The 20426-nt window shown below is 33.5% G+C and overlaps 1 protein-coding gene across 17 annotated transcripts in view; it reads right to left on the bottom strand.

Moving 5' to 3' along the window:
• ADGRL2 (adhesion G protein-coupled receptor L2) overlaps positions 1-20426 on the bottom strand; it is a 605011-nt gene that overhangs the window by 136227 nt on the left and 448358 nt on the right. For all 17 annotated transcript variants that reach the window (XM_059136196.1, XM_059136197.1, XM_059136198.1 and 14 more), the window contains one exon: positions 15805-15977. In XM_059136196.1, the coding sequence (XP_058992179.1) occupies positions 15805-15877 (73 nt within the window). In that variant the 5' untranslated portion in view covers positions 15878-15977. The remainder of the gene's footprint in view (positions 1-15804; positions 15978-20426) is intronic.

The raw sequence follows: 20426 nt of genomic DNA, 5'->3' as shown, positions 1-20426 counted from the left end.
CTGCCTGTCAATTTGAAACAGTTTCCTATTCAGTGATAACAGATACCCCAAAAGAATGCAGTGTCGAAATGCTGACATGAATTTTTTATGCATCAACTGGACCCTCTCTCCTCTGGACCAGCTGCATCTGCCTTCTTCACTCTCGGAATGGACTGACAGTTGGGTACTTTTTTAAGTACACCAACAACAAAAAATTGAAATTTAGAGAGTAAATTTAAAAGTATCAGATCTTCATGCAGAAAAAAAAAAATACCAATAATACGTCCTTTAGTTAAGAAAAATAACTTAAATGAAGTTGTAAAAAAATTCACTGGGTAAGTATGTCCTAATTTATATAGTGCAGTATTATTGCTCAGCTGCCAAAAAACATGAAAGTAAATATTTCTACTAAATACACAATGTACTTTTTTTCACAGTATCTTTTGTGAAAGACACACAATACTTTCTTACACAATATCTTTTTTTCTAAATTGACATAAAGAGAACAAAAGCAAGCAAGCAAGACACACAGAGACAGCATGGTAATCGAATATTTATCTGCAAATGCTAAATAAAAAATAAAGAGAAATTAGAACCTAAATCCATGCAGGTTTATTTTCCAGATACTTTCATATGATCATAGTTTGAAAAATGACTATATAAAGATAATGAAGTCAAATGTTATATTCAGGAAATTATAAATTTTAGACTTTTTATTCTCTTCATATTTAAAAGGCAAACACATGAACTATACCTTTAAAGTACTACTATTTGTGTTTTTTTTCCATACGTATATGAGATAATATTAAAAAAATCTCTCCCCGTAATATGAAAAAATATCTCAGCATAATAAGTCACCTGGAGGTTTATTCATTTGTTCTATTATCATAGCCATGGCTCAAGAATTTCTGGAACTCTCCTCTTACACCTGCTGTATGAAATGGCAACACATTCTTTTCAATTATTTTCAGTGATACCAAATACCCATTTTAAGAATGAACTGACTTGCTAAAATAAATATAAATCATGCAGAAATGAAGCTAATAAAATAATGCTTCGATCTGAGAGACACCATTACTGTTATAAAGCAAGAAGTGGTAATGAACTATTAGATGTGGGGCTCATAAACCAGCACTCCAGAAACCTCAAATCAATGCTGAGCACGTTAATGAAACTTCTTAAGTTCTCTGAGTAAAGCTTTTAATTACAAAGTGTTTAAGGCTAGAATAGTTAGAAGTCCCAAATAAAGTATTTTTTAAATCACCAATATAAGTGAAATATTTTCTTCTGCATAAGTTGCACTGTGCATTTAGCTGCTGGAGAATTTGTCATTTTCCTACATTAGAGACAGAAATAGGTAGACAGAAACAGACAGCATGTTAAATCAAACATCCATTTGCAAATGCTATTTAAATAAAGAGAATAAGAAATGTTGGTAATGTACAACACTGATGACTATAGCTAACACTGCTGTATAATGCATAGAGAAGTTGTTGAGAGTAAATCCTAAGAGATCTCATCACAATTTTTTTTTCCTTTTTTCTTTTTCTTTTCTGTTCTTTATAAAACTACCTATATGAGAAGATGGGTGTTAACTAAAACTATTGTGGAAATCATTTCACAACATATGGTAATCAAACCACCAAGCTGTATACCTTAAACTTGTAAGCAACATATATCAATTATTTTTCAATAAAATTGGAAAAAAATTTAAAAAGAAATTTGAATGACGGTATACATATGCACACACACATATATATATGCACATGTGTATATATATATATATAAAGATATAGATCCACATAAATATGTGTATATTATATACATATATAATTAAGACATTTTATGAATCTTTCCTCAGCAAAGCCATCAATTCTAATATTATAAACTATAAATACTTTAATAATAGTCATTACAAACATATTAAACAAAATAGTAATAATTTTCAAATGTGATATATAAGTTTATGTAAAATGTCATTATACTTAAAGGCTATTATCTATTTTAAAAATAAAACTCCCTCTGTCTTAAAGCTAAGCTAAAATTAAGGAATTTTCTAATTGCTAAAAGAAGAAATTCACAAGGTAAGATCACAAGAATTTCCAAAATGACTACATTACTCATCATTTTTAAGCTGATGCCTTCATAACTACTTATCCTCTAAAGCATTTTCTCAAACCATCGAAAGCAAATGGCAGCATCAGCTGAGTTCATCATTAGATTTCAAGACAGAAGCCCTATTAGGGAACATAAATCAACACTAGCTCACTTAGATTACCATCCAGATAATTTAAAGACCTATCAAAATCATGTACAAACTGAGGCTGCAGTCAGCAACTAGGGTTTGCTACCATTACATCTAAAAGTATAAACTCAGCTGTTAATCCCAAATACTCCATTCCTTCAAGCTACATACTATGCAAACAGCTACATTTGCTTTTGAAATTCACAAACACAACACACTGCTTTCACTGATAGTGAAACTGCTCTACCATTAATGAAGTATATATTTAAACCACTGCTTTGGTACTAACACACCTTAAATGCATTTCTCAACTAACTGAAATATTTTTCTAAGCACCACAGCACAATGAAAAGTATAGAAATAAGTAAACCATTTTCCCTGACCTCAAGGAATTCACGAAGACATATAAAAGACAATAGCTGACCCAAAAAAGGGGTGGGGGTCAAGTGAACAAAGAAAACTAGAGTGCCTATGAACTGTTCTGTCCATTACTGTAGCTACTAGCCATTGTGGCTACCTAAATGTAAAATAATTAATATAAAATTAAAATGTACGTGTTCAATCATATTCGCCATAGTTCAAGTGCTCCATAACCACTGGGGACTAGTGACTGACTCTACTGTACTGCTGCTATGTAAATTCAAATGATTCCTGTTTATATGAGAAAAAGCTTCGCAAAGGTACCAGCTTTTGAAAAGGATCCTAAGGGACAAATAGGAACTGAACAGGTGGGAGGGTAGATTTCTTGGCATTTGTTTTTCCTTCTTCTTTTTAATTTATTTTTTAAATTTAAATTCAACTAATTAACATATAATGTATTAAATGTTTCAGGGGTTACAGGACTGTGATTCATCACTCTTAACAGAACACCAAATGCTCATTACAACACATACCCTCTCCAATATCTATCACCCAGTCACCCCATGCCCCATCCCCTTGCCCTCTAGCAACCCTCAGTTTATTTCCTACCCATAAGCTTGGCATTGTTTTTAAGGAACACATAGTAAACAAAGCGTGGCTGGAGCGATGGGAGGAAAACCTCACTTTGAAATCAAAGTTCAGGTCTTTGAATTTTATGCGATGCCTTTTAGATTTGGTTTTATTCAGTGGAAAACTCATAGAATTGACATGATTAAAGGAAATAATGCATATATAAAAGACTTAGTGTTAAAGTTGTAAAAATGGTCAGGAGAGAGGAAGAGGACAAAGAGGACCAAAAATGGTCCTTTCTAATAAGAAAGAGAACAGAACTGCAGGCTTTTAACTTCGTTCACTGTGCTAAACTAGTATTAAACAGCTATAAGACTGCACTGAAATGTTACAGTTAAGTCTCAGAATGGTCTACTGATGCCTACAAGTGTTTCTTTTATACTTTTCTCCAGGACACAGATTGGTAAGGAACCAAAGTGGCATCCACCACACACAGCCATGAAGAAAGTTTACTTTGGTAAAGGTGTTCAAAATTAGGGTGGAATCTTGTAGTGCAGAGAAAGCGTATTTAAGAAGGTTGTGTTAAATTTCAATTTGTCTACTGACTGTGGCACAGGGTCACCCTATCAGGTGTCCTTGGGCTAATTGGTATATAGCTTACTGGTATCAAATCTATAAATGAGATGAGTCTCTGATTGGTGTTCAACTGAAATGCATTCCAAAACACAGAAGTGCTAGTCATTCAAATTATTAATTTATCTTTCTCTTCTAAAGCTACGTATTTGAAGTTGTCAAAAAACATATATCAAGATTTATAAAGCAGACATTGCTTACAAAGGTTTCCACTGTGACATATTTGTCTTTAATGTTTTACTACTCTATTAAAACACGTGATCTTAAGACACATTTATGTATTTATCAATATCATCAGGAAGTCAATCTTCCCAAAAGACCAAAATATTATTTAAAATTAAACTCAGTTCAATCCCTTTTATTTTTTTTTTTTTCTTTTAAAGCAAAATTACTAGAAACATTTGTTTGGACCTTGTCAGAAGGGTTTCAATTTTACATCATTACGTTTTAACTTGCCTAATCAGTTGAACAAAAGTACTTTATGTAAAATGATTCTTTTAGTTGCCTTAGCTACAAATCCCTGCAGGATACTATAATTGAAATCTACTCACGTAAGTTAGGAATAATTAGGGCCCCAAATTAAGCCAAACACAAAGTTAATTCAAACAGTCAGCTGCTGTCATTTAAATGGTTACGGAGTTTTATTGTTGCTTAACATTTCTGAATGCTTTTAAATGTACTTTGTTCTTCTAGTCTATATTTAGTATTTTAGTACAAATAGAAATGGGATCAAGAAGCAATGATTCACCAGCCTTGAGACTGGAGTAACACCTATACCCAGTCTTCGACACTGACAGTTCTCCACATAATTTTCGCTATCAGTCAATTAACAACACGGATGAAAGAAGAGAGTGACAGCTCTCAAAGACAAGCTTTCTGGTAAATAAAGAGGGATCACAGAATGTACCCTGAGTGCCATTAATGCAGGAAAAGTAAGAGCTTTTGAAAGCTAACAAGGATGGTCTCTATTTGCCTAAACTCTAAAACAAAGCAAAGGATTAAATCAACTTCCTGTTGTAAGCAAAGAAAAGAAAAAGGATAATGTCTAAACCCCATAGGCGAAGGAGGGGCTCCAAAGGCTTGCCTTCAACTATTTTAATGGTGACTGCTAATAAGTGTGAACTGATAAACTAAATACAGTAAAATAAAAATTACTGTGGCATATTTCAGTTTTCCAGCGTTGCGGCAGTAAATCCTTCTTAGCAATAGTTTGTACTTTCAAAGAAAAACTGATTTTTGAAAAAAATACATGCCTTATGGCTGTATAACTTCTCAAGATCATTGGAAACTTGCAGAGTTAGCTAATACTTTTTTTAATCTGCAATGGTAATGTTTAAGAAAACTGAAATAGAGGATTTTTTCGATCACAACCATTAAGTTAAACAATGTTAAGCAATATACTTTAAAGTATATCTTAAATACTCCTGAGTGACAGCCTCATGAGGTAGGAAAATATACCAATGACCTGAGGCTATTTATCAGGTTCTCCAGAAAGAAAAAGGGACTGGCAGTAAATAGAGCTTAGCAGAGGGTTGAACTCTGCAGACATTTCTTAGTTTCTTCATCCATAAACTGAAAACTTCTAACTACTAATCTCAAATTGTGGTATTACGTCTATAATTCTTCAATCTATCCCCCAAAACAAAACAAAACAAAACAATTTTGACCTTTCAGATACCCGCGTAAAACTCTTTGTTTAAAATTTGCTTTTTAGTTACTCTTCAGATGGCTTTAAAAAGTGGAAGAATCTAATAAACTTCATGACGAAATAAATGTAATTTGTGATTTGTATTATCATAAATCTAAAGTAAATAATTATAGTAATCTATATCTCTGACAGGAAAAGTAGAGGGAGATTATGTCCACTACCAAAAATGAATAAAATCCTTGATTATGTATAACAAAGTAGAAAAATCATTAAATAATCTTAAGCAAATAAAAAATCTTTAAGGTGTTTTTGATAACCAGTTTACATTCCAGTACTCATCCTCACTCTCTTACGGGGCTAACATGTCAGGGTGTTAATATTGAAGTGAAAGTGACAATTCTTAGTTGCTGTTGTTGTTGTTTTTAAATACATGGACTTTGAATAATTAGTAAAATATAAACTTTTTCCAGATAGGTTAAGAAAATATACAACCTGCATTATATGATTTTTTAATGTTACTTTAAGTAATAAATGCATTTATAGTAAAATGTTATTAAAAATAACGCTTCCACATAACACAGAATGAAAATAGGACAGATCAACGGGGAATAGAAGGAAATATTAGGGGGTAAGGGTCAGGCTGCATTGTTACTCAGGGATCTTTAAAACAAATCATCAGATAAAAGGTCAATAGAAAGCATATAAAATTGGGTTACAAGTGCAACAAAATGTAAAAATGTTCAGTAACGTTTCAAGATAGCTTAGTTCCTTTTTAAAATAAAATGAATTACAAAACTGAAAGTGATATTTTTTCTGTATTTCAACTATGCTATTAAGGTTAGAAAAAAACTTGATTTGCACTGGTAGAAATCACTGTCAAACAAAATCTGATTTTCTAGACTAAACATTTTAATAACCAAACTCTGATACAGATGTCCTCTCACAGACCAGAAACCTCAGCATCACCTGGGAGCTTATTAGAAATGCAGACTCTGGAGACCCATCCTGGATTATTGAGTCAGAATCTACATTTTAACAAGATCCCCAAGTGATTTATGTGTGCATTAAATTTTGAGGGGCATTGTTCTAGATAAACAAGAAGATTAAAAGCATCCAGCATGTCTGTCTTAAATTTCTTTTTCTCACATACACATCTCTTCCTGACTTTTCCCCTCCTTGGATCATCACACATATTCTTTCTTCCTAGATGAGGAGTCTTTCTGTCCTTGCACTGGATCCCATTGCCTTTCTGCCTGGAAATAAATTCAGGTACCCAACCTATCTACTAAAAACAACTAAAAAAGAAAATTGTAAAAAGTACTTTCCTTAAACAATGGAGTATACTGAAATACCACCTGTCTCCTTTACTTTAGAGAATCCCCTGCCACCATCACCTCCGCACAGCATTCTGCCATGTAAATGTGGTTCTCTTAAAATCCCAGACAGCTCTCTCCCCACTACCCCCAGGAACAACCCAGTCATCCTTCCTATGGTGTTTGACTATTATGCTTGACTAAGTTACGAAGTCCCTGACTCATAAGCATATTGTCTCTAATCAAAACCTAAATATTAGTTATGTCTACCACATGGTTTGGATTTAAATACCACAAAGAAAAAATAAAGAGGAGAAAGAACTAATGATTAACACACATACATATACATAAACACACACAAAGAGACAGGAGTAAGTAGCATTCTATAAATAACCAGCAAAATGAATGAGAATTTTACTTGATCTCTTTTAGATTAAACCTCGATGCCAAACAAAACTCTGCTATCTCTGAATTTCTCTATTTTTTCCAGAAATTTCCTGTGTTTCTTGACACTCCAGAATTCCTAAAATGTAAACTCTATTTTTACTATGAGGTGTTTTAATTACTGTTGTCATGCTTTTTATTCATTCTTCTCACTCACACACACAAAATTTCTCTGTTAAAAATAAAATTTATTAAACAGACTAGATAAAAAAAAATTTAAGCAGAGAAGAGCACTATTACTGAAATCAGAACAGTAACATTTCATCCATAATTCAATCTGTATAGATATAAAATTGTGTTCATTGCTTTTTCTTTTTTTTTTTATTATCCATTATCCTTTTTTTATATAGATAATGTCCCAATTTTATCTACTTTTGTTAGTTAAAATCTGATTCATTTCAAATCAACTGAATGAGAGCCGAAAGCTCTCACCTAGTAACAAAGTTAACTACTAATGGATTAAAAATTAAAAACATTTAAGAGCTATAGGGAAATGCAAGTGAATAAACATTTAACCAATCTCAAGATAAGAACTTTTAAGATAAAAATAATGGAAGATCTCACAAAAGAAAAGAGCAATACATCAAAAAGCAAGAAAAGAAAAAGACAAATAAGAGCAAATGAAAAGTTGATAATTTTAAATCTGTGATTGTTGTTATTTTATAAATTTTTCTTATTTGAAATTTTCGTTACAAAATTAAACAGAATGGAGCGCCTGGGTGGCTCAGTGGATTAAAGCCTCTGCCTTGGGCTCAGGTCATGATGGAGCCCCCCACATTGGGCTCAGCGGGGAGCCTGCTTCCTCCTCTCTCTCTGCCTGCCTCTCTGCTTACTTGTAATATGTCTGTCAAATAAATAAATAAAATCTTTAAAAAAAAATTTTTTAATTAAACAGAATGAAATGAATTATAAGGCAAATAAATTAGGATTTTCATAACAAAAAATGACATAAAGATATTACCAAAGTTTAAAAACAAGAAAAGCTAAACAGAAAAGTTGACAAAGGCAGTGCACAAAAAAATTCACATTAAAACTAAAACTAACCAATAAATAAATCCATGAAAACTAATTTTTTCCTCACTATTAGCCCAGAAATTATAAATTTAACTTACAGATACCCTTTTTCTCCTATCAAAGTGTCACTTCTTCTAAAATTTAAAATCAATGATGGAAAAGTATGTAAGATCGATACTTTGAGACACTGGAGATCAAAATGAACAGTGGTATAATCGTTCAGAAAAACCAGTCTGGAAGATGTACACATCATCTAGACATCTACAACATCAGAATTTTAGAATTCCAGTCTCAGGAAATAATGAGGTATGAAGAAAAAAGTTATATATATATATTTAATTTTACTTATACTTGAAAGAAATTAAATTCAAATGGTCAACAATTATAGACCGAGGATTTTATATCATTTTTGACATACAAATGATAAATAACCATGCAGGTGTTAAAATCCATTATCTAAATATATAATGACATGGTAATACAAGTTATGATAATATAAATGAAAAATCAGAATATAAAAGTATATAGAAATGAAAAACCTAATTTTGCTTCACACATCATAATTTTGTTTTAGCTGTAATATCAAGCAAGTTGGTGGGGCACCTGGGGGCTCAATCGGTTAAGCCATCTGCCTTGGGCTGAGGCCATAATCCCAGGGTTCTGGGACCAAGCCCCACATCAGGCTCCCTGCTCAACTGGAAGCCGGCTTCTCCCTCTCCCTCTGCCCTCTCCTTCCCTGGCTCATTCTCCCTTTCTCTCTGTCTTGTGCGTGCGTAGGCGTTTGAGATGTTTCTCAAATAAATAAATAAATTAAAAAAAAAAAAATCAGGTATGTTGTGAAAGAAAAAGAAAAAGAAATATGCCATGGTTATGTCAAAGTCCTACAATTATGAACATTTTATTTCAACTTCCTAATTTTTTATCTTTTCTCATGAGAATGTATTACATTCAAAATCAGAAGGGGGAAAAAGTACTTTCAGGGAAAAAAAAAGCCCTTCAAACAAGAATAATGGCAGACATAAAAGTCAAACTCAGTAGAGTCCCATGCTGATAAGGAGGGATTATAAATGTTGTTTTTGCTTCCTGAAGCTCTGATATGGAATTCCCTTCTCAGCCTTACATTTTAGCCAAGAGATCCCAGGGCCGGCGCTAGGTATTCTCCTGAAATCACTTCTGTCAAGTTGACAAAAGGAGTTCAAGAATAGGGTTGAAAGATGTCATGAGATATTCACTAATCCACATTGATGTCTAATACATGTAGACCGCACGGCTGTCATATGTCATTCTCTGTCATGCAAGAGGTGAAAAGAAAATAAAGAGTACCATAGGGTACCAAGCATATGTTTCAGTAAAACACTCCCTTAGTAATGCGGCAGATAAATCGGTTCTTGGAGACATACCAGTTCTACATTAATACTCCGAAGTGCTCAGTCATTTGTATTATCGTATTCTTTAATACCATAACCTAAGTATATAACATATAAAAAAGTGAAAAGCTATATTAATTCAGAAAATGAAACAAAAGATTCATCAAAACTGAAATTACTCAGTAAGGAGTAATTAACACAATTACTGTTTGGCAAAATTAAGATGCGTTACATGCTTCCTATGCTTTTAATTAAGCTACCTTTAATAACACTGTTCTTTCAAAAAAAATATAACAACTGTGATAAATTCCCAATATGGATGTAAAATCAATACTTCAAATATTTACTCTGATATGGACAAGTTCATAACCTCTTTACTTTTAGCCAAGTATTGTTTCATAACAACAGATTTATTTATTTAGCATTTAATGCAGTCTTTCCTGTCAGAAAACGGAGGCTTGTAAAAATCGAACAGCCACACAGTACACTGTTATTGAGGTCTGCTGGGCGGCTGTTGTGTGTGCCACACTGATTCAGAACACTTTTCCACCAGCAACAGACCTACCTGTGAATCAACATAGAGTGTGGCTAAACAGACCTTTTCTAACATGGGAAGAGGACAAAAGAGCATGAAATAGGGGAGAGGATGGGCAGCAAGTGGGCAATCAAACACGGGAATTCAATCTCCAATATATGAAATATGGCATATTTTGACACTGAATATTGGTACATAAGATGAGAAATGTATATTCTAAACTAACTTTTTAAAAGATGCTCGTGTCTCCCAGTAAGTTTAATCTTAATTTTTTTCGATTTTGAGTCATATTCTGAACAAATAAACCTTATTCTTAAATCTTGGTAGTGATATAATAATGCATTTGGATTTTTACAAGATAAGAAGCAACATTATATAATTTGTAAATGGCATTAATATTTATATGTTTAAAACTGAATTACATCTCTACCTATACAGAGGAAAGCTGCTGCAATCAAACTCCATTACACTCATATAATACAATAAAATGTCCTAAGAGCAATATAGTTGGGTACTTTCTCAAGGAGTTAAATCACATTGATCTGCACTAAACATATAAATAAAATCATTATTTTAAAAAATGTATTGTTTTAAACCAGTGTTAATTTACATAATTTGTGAATTTAAAAAATAAGGTTACATTTGCTATGCAGCCAACATAGATACGCTGTACGATTCCTATTAATTTAATGAGAGTTGTGACTCCCATTAAGTTTAATAGGAGTCATACGGCCAAATCTCCAAATACCTTGCTGAAAATTTACTTGCTAGCTTTCAACTAATCAAAAATATACTGAAATGAACAAAAGTAGTCAATTTTGCTAGACTGGGAAATATAAAGTCCCTACAGTAAGTCAATTCAGCATTTTCACAGCAATGGCCATATAGTTATTCCCAACAAGAAAAAGAACAAGGTTATCACAATGAAGAGACAAATTGAAGCAAGGGTTTAGGAGCTCTGAAAATGTAACAATTTCCCTTAACAGAAAATATGTCCTGTTTTTTATAATCTGGAGCCAAGTTTTCCTTTTTTTTTTTTCCTTCTCAATACATTGTCAAGAAAGAGGGGGGGAAATCCCATTTTAGAGCCTAAAATTATGACCAAGAAGCGTGATCAGAGGAGTAAAACACCATATGAAAAGATACAGATAGTAACTCCTAGTAATCAACTGGTTACTATTCTGGGATCACAGTGAATTAAATCACAATTTCTTTTCAAAAACCCTTTCAAAAAAGTAACGTTATATCCATATCCATCATCTCTACACCTCATCTCTACACCTCAGCTCAACTACTCACACACATACAATACTATAATGGTCAAGTGTGATGCTGAGGGACATCAGTGTTATCCCTCAAATCTGTCAGAAATACAATGCTTAGGCCCCATCCTAGGCCTTCTAGGCAATTCTGATGCTCTAAGAATCACTACAGTGTTTTATTCCACACCATGCTGTTCTGTCTTTTGACTTTTTTGTCTCCATCCCCATGCTCACCACTGCCTTTACATAGCTTGGTCAACTCATACTGAGTCAGCTCAAGTATCATGATCACCTCAGCTGAAAGCCTTTACTGATATATATCCAGCCACCTCCTCCCCTTCATCCCAATGAGTATCATCATCATGGCACTTACTACCCTGGTATTACAACTGTTTATTAACCTCTCAAAAATTTCGGGTTTTTTATGTGATGGATATAAAATGAGTACTTACTATAAGCCAGGCATTGTTCTAGGCACTTGGACACACTGATGAAATAAAAACAAAAACAACTGCTGCCCTGTGATGCTGACATCGTGTGTGTATGAATATATATTTTACACATTTTCTTATATGTGTATGTAAATAAAAGAAATGAATACAGACAGGTCTGAATTATTGTAATCCTTAAGTTTAACCTTGGATAAAAAGCTACTACTCCTGGGGCGCCTGGGTGGCTCAGTGGGTTAAGCCACTGCCTTCGGCTCAGGTCAGGGTCTTGGGATTGAGGCCCATATTGGGCTCTCTGCTCAGCATCTGCCTGCCTCTCTGCCTACTTGTGATCTCTCTCTGTCAAACAAGTAAATAAAATCTTAAAAAAAAAAATGCTACTACTCCTTCCAAATTATGGACCAGTCTGAAGGAAATATTTATATGACTAAAACAGTTTTTTAACTCATACTTAATGCCTAGATCTACTTTTTTCTGTCACTCAACTAGCAAAAAGACCCCACAGCCAAACATCATTAATACAAAAGTTATTGTAAAATATGCTTAGAGAATTTAGAAGTACATTTAAAATTGGTTAAGACACTTTCTACACCGATATTCTTAAAACTTCTGGATGTATATAAAACTAAAAGGTAAAGCTGTATCTTGCATAGCTGGCATTTATTTGGACATAACATTTTTTTTTTGGAAATATGGATAAACAATAATGTAATTTGAACTAATTAAAATTTTGACTAATGAAATCTAATTAAATACTCACTGCATAAAGAAGTCAACCTGAAACCCATTTTAAAACCGACTTTGCTGAAGAACTGCTATTATTTGTAACTTGTCACTTGAGCAAGCCTTCACATGTCTGACTTATGCTTGCCAGGGCTCCATTATATAGCATAATTTAATTCTCTAGGACACAAAAATTCAATTTACTTTCTTACTTACTGATACATGATACCACAGTGGTTATTCTGCTTATAAAAATTGGCCAAAAAAATCAAAGCACACCAGTTTCTCAACAAAACTGATTTTTGAAGGGCTTGAGATTAGTTCTGTAGGAATAAAATCAATTCGAAGAAAAACTTACAAAGTATTTTGAAAGTCTGATCTTTCATAATCATTTTTATTTGGAAATTCTAAACAACTTTCCAAAATACACAGGGGAAAAGAGACTAAGAATAAATAAAACATTGTTCTTATTTTGCAAAAACAAGTAAATTTAAGGAGTGAGACTTGATTGTTCAATATTAGATGACAAAGTTAGAGATAAAGGGAGAGAAGCTAATTCTAACAATTAAATCTTTATGTAATTAGATTTTACTGTGGTTAAAAACTTAAAAAAACTGTTTCGTAGTTTGTTCTTTACTGTGTACCCAAAACATGACATATTTATAATATTCACCTGAACATAAAACAGGTAAGTCCTTACAAATGTGGAAATTTACCTCTCACAAGTATAGATGTAAAATAACTCTAAAATTATGTTTGGCCTATTTTAAAATAATATACTAAAGTGAAACACTACTGCAAAGAGGAGGAAAAATAAAAGCTCTGAAAAAGGCAAGTCCATCACTAAATATAATATACACTTGTTCTATTTTGATCTTAATTAGCTACTACTATTTAAAATCCACATTTGATTTCCACATAAAAGTCAGAAGATTGGCAAAACCAGGCTAAATTCTGGCATGGCAATCATGGGTCCTCTGGCAAGCATTTCCCTGCCTACTGCAGACCTTCACTGGCCTGCTGGCCTGAAGTTAACTTCGCCTGCTTGGCAGCAGTAAGTACCTGAGGTTTCTGCCCCTGCACAGGACTGTGAACTCCTCAAGAAGCAGAAACTGTGCCTTGTGCATTTCAGAATCCTAGCACCTGGCTCAGTTTAGTCACTCAGTAAATGAGAAAGGAAGAAACCACCTAGGAAACTTTATCTAAGTCATAACTGTAAGAATCCAGAAACTAATACAAAAAGTGCTCATCTCTGTGAGATTTGAAAAGGTAACCATCATGCAAGGGCTCTGAAGAAACTTAATGGGCTGAATGGTTAAATTTATAACTCCTTTCCTGTGTTCTCACACCTAACTTTGATTGGTTTTCTCTATAGGTGTTCACAGAACATTATCTGCTTTCTGGCAATAAAAGACGATCATGTCATGTAAAACTTTACTAAGACAAAACCACGTGATGCTGGATCAGTATTCTAACAGTGTGCATTAACTGTGTCTACTCTCACAGCCAGCAGTGTGGATTCCTCCCAGGTTCTTTTTACCCGTAGGAGGGAACTGCTTCAAAAGCAACACCCCCTGGCCTGATGCGCCAAAAATGAAATTTCTCTTAACAGCGATATGAATCCTGACCTGATAGGTGACACTAGAAATAAAACTGCAGTATCTCATGAAAAAAGTCTCTGTTTGCTAGCCCCCCCCCCCCCCCGCTGAGTTAAGCTATTGTGCCAGCAAAGTGGTCTCTATCTTGATTGGAAATTTTTTCATTATGTGGACTAATGAGCCATTGGTCCACACCTGGAATCTTTTTTAAATGTATAAAAACATTCAAACATAACAGCAGGAATTCAGTTAGTTTCCACCCCCCCAAAAAAAAACAGATGCAAAATTATAGACTATACACAAGATTTTCTGAACAATCCAACCCAGAGATTCATATTCTTAAACTCTGTTTCTGCTTGTTTTTTATAATTATGGTACTATTCATTCAGACATGCTGCATTTTACTGTTAGATTTGATATATCTTTCAGTTCTGATGCAAAGAGCATTATCTTCTAAAAACAGAATATTAACCCATTTGTAACTTTCAAGCTTGACTTAAATCCAAGTGAACATTATTTACTTTCTAAATACAGAATTTATTTTAAAAATATTCCTAAATTTGTCATTTACTTGAATTATTAAGTTATGTCAATACTGAAAGGAGGGGACTGGGAAGGTAAGAAGATTATGATGAAATATAATTTTGGGACAGCAATTCAAATAAAATTCTTTCAGCAAAATAAAATGTTAACACTGAAGCTTATTACAAAGATACTGGAATAATAAGCTTCTCTTAGTAGAGAGCTGCCTCTAACCTCCACCTATCATTTTGTTACTAGGTATAAATAGGGTCACTTAAAAATACATATAAAATCAATTTTAAAATTCTAAAGTATTTTCTTCAAGAATATTTAATTGGGACAAATAAAAATCCATGTGTTTCTCAGAGATTTTGTATTCTCCACAGATTTTACAAGATTAATATAGTTTCACGCTGAATACATAACTACCACTATCAAGTAGCTATAAAATTAACATATCTTAGCTCCATATTAACTTCTGACCTGCTCTATAAAAAGCACCTGAAAGGGTGTTATTTTCACATGGAAATAATATGTAAAACTAAAGAAATAAGATACTAAAAAAATCACATAGTAATTGATAAATGATGGTTTCTATTATTTCACTAAGCCTCAAAAGTATTTATTTCTTTAAAAGTCATGTCCATCTTCAAAACGATATAAATGACATTCAAAAGGAAGCACTACAAATTAAAAATATATATATATTTTCCAGAAGATATGAAAAAAGTTTATTTAGCAGTTTTAGAACTAAACTATGACTCCACTTAAGAAGCAAGGAAACTAAAGAAGTAAAAACACTGACATGAAATACTTTTGATTTTACTGGAATAAATTTAGTCACTAAGTGTAAAATATTTACCAAAGCAAAGTTTTCATTTACTTCTCTCAGGATATTAACAATAATATTTTACAAATTTATGTGAAACATAAATTCAGATTTCTAGCACTTTCTTCACTACAATAATTGTGTGTAATGAAAATAAATCAACCACCAAAAGAAGAATTTGACAGTCGGGAAATCTTCTTAACAGCTACTTTTTAAAATAAAACTCATTCTAGCCACTTCTGTATAGAGAATACTGCACAGTTTAAACCAAGTTCACCCAGATTTTAAAAATAAAATTTAAATTGCATCTTACCTTCTATATTCGGTAAGAAGCTGATTATAATGACAAACCACAGACTTCGCATTCTGCAACCAGAAGACACCATTATTGATCCCTTTAAATATTTTCTTTGTATTCCTTAATGAATCTAGTTATAAATGCCCAGCTTCATCGAACCCAGCAGTCTGCATCATTGATCCTCATATCTGAAAAACAAACAAATCCATCATTTACTCTTATGGTCCTGTTACGTCACAAAAGAAATGCAAAATAAGTCTCTCTCTCCTTCCCTGCCTCAATCCATCTCCTAAGAATAAAATTTTATTTTAAAACAGTATGTATTTTGACTCTATATCCAATATGGTAGCTGCTCCTACATACTGGATATCTGAGCCTTAAAAGAATATAAAGAAAACAATCAAAGCTCGAAAAACATTTATAGATAACCATGACATATGAATTCGTAGAACAGCAATATAAATCCCTAACGATTTTTTTCTTTGAAAAGCTTAGGAAGTCATTAGAGAACAATACATCTCTCTATGCCACACATCAGTCTTTTAATCAAATTACTAGCCTTAGTATAGGTTAAATACATATATGTAATATATATTATATATAGAATTTAAAAATTTATTAATACCTGTAATTTTTTTGTTTGTTTCTAATGATGTTAACAGTAATATTATCAACTATTTTATCCTGTTATCTTGCAGGACAGATTAGAGATAAATTAAGCAGTTTATTTTTCTATACAAGGATGTAAAATTTTTGACACACGGGTGCACATAATTTATATAATAATGACATTCTAAAAAATCACATTCTTAAACACCATATATCAAATTGCTATTATTACGGTTATTCATAGACAGAGAAATTTAATAAAGGGTCTCTTAACTATTTCATTTTAAAGTTTCAGATTTTCATATATTGGGGTTTTTTTATAGCAAAGTATAACTTAGTAAGATTAAACCTGTATCCTTGAGCAGGTCCATCTCCTAGACCCAAATAAAACCCCAAGACTATGATGACTGCTTTTCCAAGGTTGTAACACTATTTTTCTAAAAACTTGGAGAAGAGTAAAGAATATAAAACCTGGAGCCAAATCTAATTCTGACTAGCCCTTAAGAATCCAGTTCTTCAACTGGAGAGGCTACAAAACCTTCAGAAGCATGACTTAATCAGAATTCTCAGTTCCTAGGACATAAGACCAGGTTATTACCTGGGTTGTACTGAAGTGTTTCACTTCTTCCTAGGTTAACGTGAGGAATCAGAGTAAATACTAGCCCTACAATACACATAAATGCAGACAATTCTCAGGCGTCTGGGTGGCTCAATGGGTTGGGCCGCTGCCTTTGGCTCGGGTCATGATCTCAGGGTCCTGGGATCGAGTCCCGCATCGGGCTCTCTGCTCGGTGGGGAGCCTGCTTCCCTCTCTCTCTCTCTCTCTCTCTCTCTCTGTCTGCCTCTCTGTCTACTTGTGATCTCTCTCTGTCAAATAAATAAATAAAATCTTAAGGGGATATCTTAAGTTTCTTCATACCAACTTCTGAAATTTTCTTCTAAATAATACTCCTACCAAGTTCTCTCAATCTACCCTTAATCTGCTACAGATAAAGAGTTTCTTAAAATGGGGGAGTTAGGGGAATATCTCCCATTCTGAAGCTGTATCTATAAAAAGGAACTCATATAATTTAGATCTTGACACAAAAGCATAAAAACTTTTAGGAAAAAGTTCCTAGATAACCCTGTAGTTCTTTCACATTATCTGAGCTATTCTGCATTTGCTACATGCTTCATATATCATGTGAGTCTATTAGTAGTTTACTATATCCTATTATTAGTTCACTATATTCTATTATCAGTTGACTATGATGTAACTTCAATGGAAAAGCAGTGAGATTCTAAATGGTTTGGAACACTTATAACCCTACAAAGTCACTATCTTGCTTCACCAACAACCACACCGAAAAGAATATAAAAAATTAATCTGAAGCTATTATCCGGTGTTTAAATATAAAGATCCATAAAAATCACAGATGAAACTAGCAAGATATTTCCATAATACGCAGTTTGTTTAAGCATGCCTATAGTTTCAGAGATGAAACTGCTTCCCTATACATCCCTCCATGACCCAGAACAGCCCAATTTTAGCTGTCTCTGAAACTACTGAAGACATCTAGGTATCATGATGAAAGGAGTCAGAAATGTTATTACCCAGTTCTGAGAACATTTCAGATGATTCTGTGCCCAGAGAAATAAGACAAAAAGAGCAAACTTCCTCTCCTGAATACCAAAAATATTCAAAAAACGATATATCAAAAATTAATCTGATGGGGAAACATGGCACAAAAACCTTGTAAAATGGGCAATCTCTATTCTTTTTTCACACTGAACTCCCAAAGACCATTCAAAAGACAAAACGCAAATGAACCTGTAGTTTATGAGCGCTGTGGTCAAGTACTTGCCTTAAAACTGCGAGGTATTTTATATAAAGCATAAAGAGAAGTCCAATAATTTCATGACCTGTCAGACTGAAAAGGCTAATCAAGAAACAACTTTTTTAAAAAAAGATTTTATTTATTCATTTGACAGAGATAGACGCAGCCAAAGAGAGAGCACAGCACAAGCAGGAGGAATAGAGGAGGCAGAAGCAGGCTTCCCACCCAGCAGGGAGCCCTATTCGGAGCTTGATCCCAGCACCCCTGGGATCATGACCTGAGCAGAAGGCAGACACTTAATGACTGAGCCACCCAAGCGCCCCAAGAAACAACTTCTTATATCCTCTATGTTGTTCAAAGATCTGACCAAGCAATCAGAATAATTTTAATGTTATGGATGAGGCACATTAATTAGTACACATGAAATTAAATCAGCCTCTGGACTGCTCCTGATTTGAGCAAGTCCAAGTTCTGCTTGTAAGGAGTATTTTCATTTCAATGACATGAATACAGGCTGCCTGCCCACATGCACACAACTCTTGAACACATTTCTACATTCTTAAAGCAATCCAAGTTTAGTCTGTCTTCGGTCATCTGTTATTTGAAAGAGTCCTTGTTTGTGGGGAGAAAGGGAAGGAAGAAATCAGAGACTGATGACTGCTTTGTAGGAAACAGCTGCCAAGATAGGAAAACCTCTGTTAGTAAAGGGAAAATGAGGAGGAAACCACACAACCAAGACCTCTTTTGTGGTCGTTGGCCAAGGCAGATATTTCATGAGCTGATTCTAACTATACTAAAAATTTAAGTGTATTCTTAAGGATCTTAATGTGAAGCACAATTTTAAGGTTTGAGAATGTGAAACACAATTTTAAAATTACACCGTAGTCAATTATGACACTTAGTATAGATGATTATTTCTAACAAATAGAAACAAGTTCTGGAATGTAATAAAATCATGGTTTTCTTTATGCAAATAAAGCTTACGTCCATCTGTGCAATAAGTAAAAAGAATATCAAATTTATTTTTCTCACCCTACAATCTACAACCAATCATCTTTAAATAAAACAGAACTATTTATGAAAATTCAAGCTTTAAATGCAATTTTGAAAACTAAAGTCCAAAGATTTTATCGCTGTGATCCAAATGAAGAACAACCTTCCATTTAAAAACGTCAATGAAAACTGAAATACTTAACAAACCACAATCAGTTAAAGACAGAATGAATAAATAATCAAACAGGGTGAAACTAATCTTAGGAAAACATTGCTCCTAACCAAAGTGGAGCCAAAGGACACTTCCAGGCATAAATGTAGCTAGCTAACAGACTCCTCCAAACATTTTACCTGCAAAATGAAGCTCAGCAAAATCTTCTCATAATGCAAAACAAAAACAAGGAAGAGATCAGAAAAGAAGCTATTAAATTTCCTTTCAATGAACAGAAAAGATTAAGTAACTCTCCATACCAATAACCAGTTTGTCCTTAAATTTTGGAAAACCTCTTTCCAAAAACTTTGGTGAGGAAAGAACTGTGACTATAAAGGCACAGGAGACAGATCAAACTCCTCTTAATGCTAAGTAAAGTTTCATTTCTTAATAAAATCAGAAACACTTGTACTTAAACTATAAATGACCATGGTTTTTAAAATCCCAACCCACTTCTAATGCACAACCTTGTTTTTATCCTTCAAATAAGAAGATAAAATTCAAACAATTTTTTTTAAAGATTTTATTTATTTATTTGACAGACAGAGATCACAAGTAGGCAGAGAGGCAGGCAGAGAGAGAGAGAAGGAAGCAGGCTCCCCGCTGAGCAGAGAGCCCGATGTGGGGCTGGATCCCAACACCCTGAGATCATGACCTGGGCCGAAGGCAGAGGCTTTAACCCACTGAACCACCCAAGCTAAAACAAGGATAAAAACAATTTTATCCTAGTCTTAGTTCTATCAAACCTCAGTCAAGATTTTTTTTTTAGCTCTACACAGCTTACGACACTGTCATGTAGAAAGTGAATTAATGCATCCTTACTCCTAAATCTTCCAAAGCTGAAAAATGACTTCCAGGAATACACCTCAGGACTGCTTATACCCCTCGATGTTTTATACACTACTTACAATGTACAGTCAGGTGTAGTCCTTCAAACAGTAACCTGCTTATATTTATCAGTTGCATAAAACATCCCATGCTTTAAACTGTCAGTAAAATTAGGAAAG

Source organism: Mustela lutreola, chromosome 10, assembly GCF_030435805.1.
Source record: "Mustela lutreola isolate mMusLut2 chromosome 10, mMusLut2.pri, whole genome shotgun sequence".
NCBI lineage: Eukaryota > Metazoa > Chordata > Mammalia > Carnivora > Mustelidae > Mustela > Mustela lutreola.
This window is presented reverse-complemented; position numbering and strand designations above follow the sequence as displayed.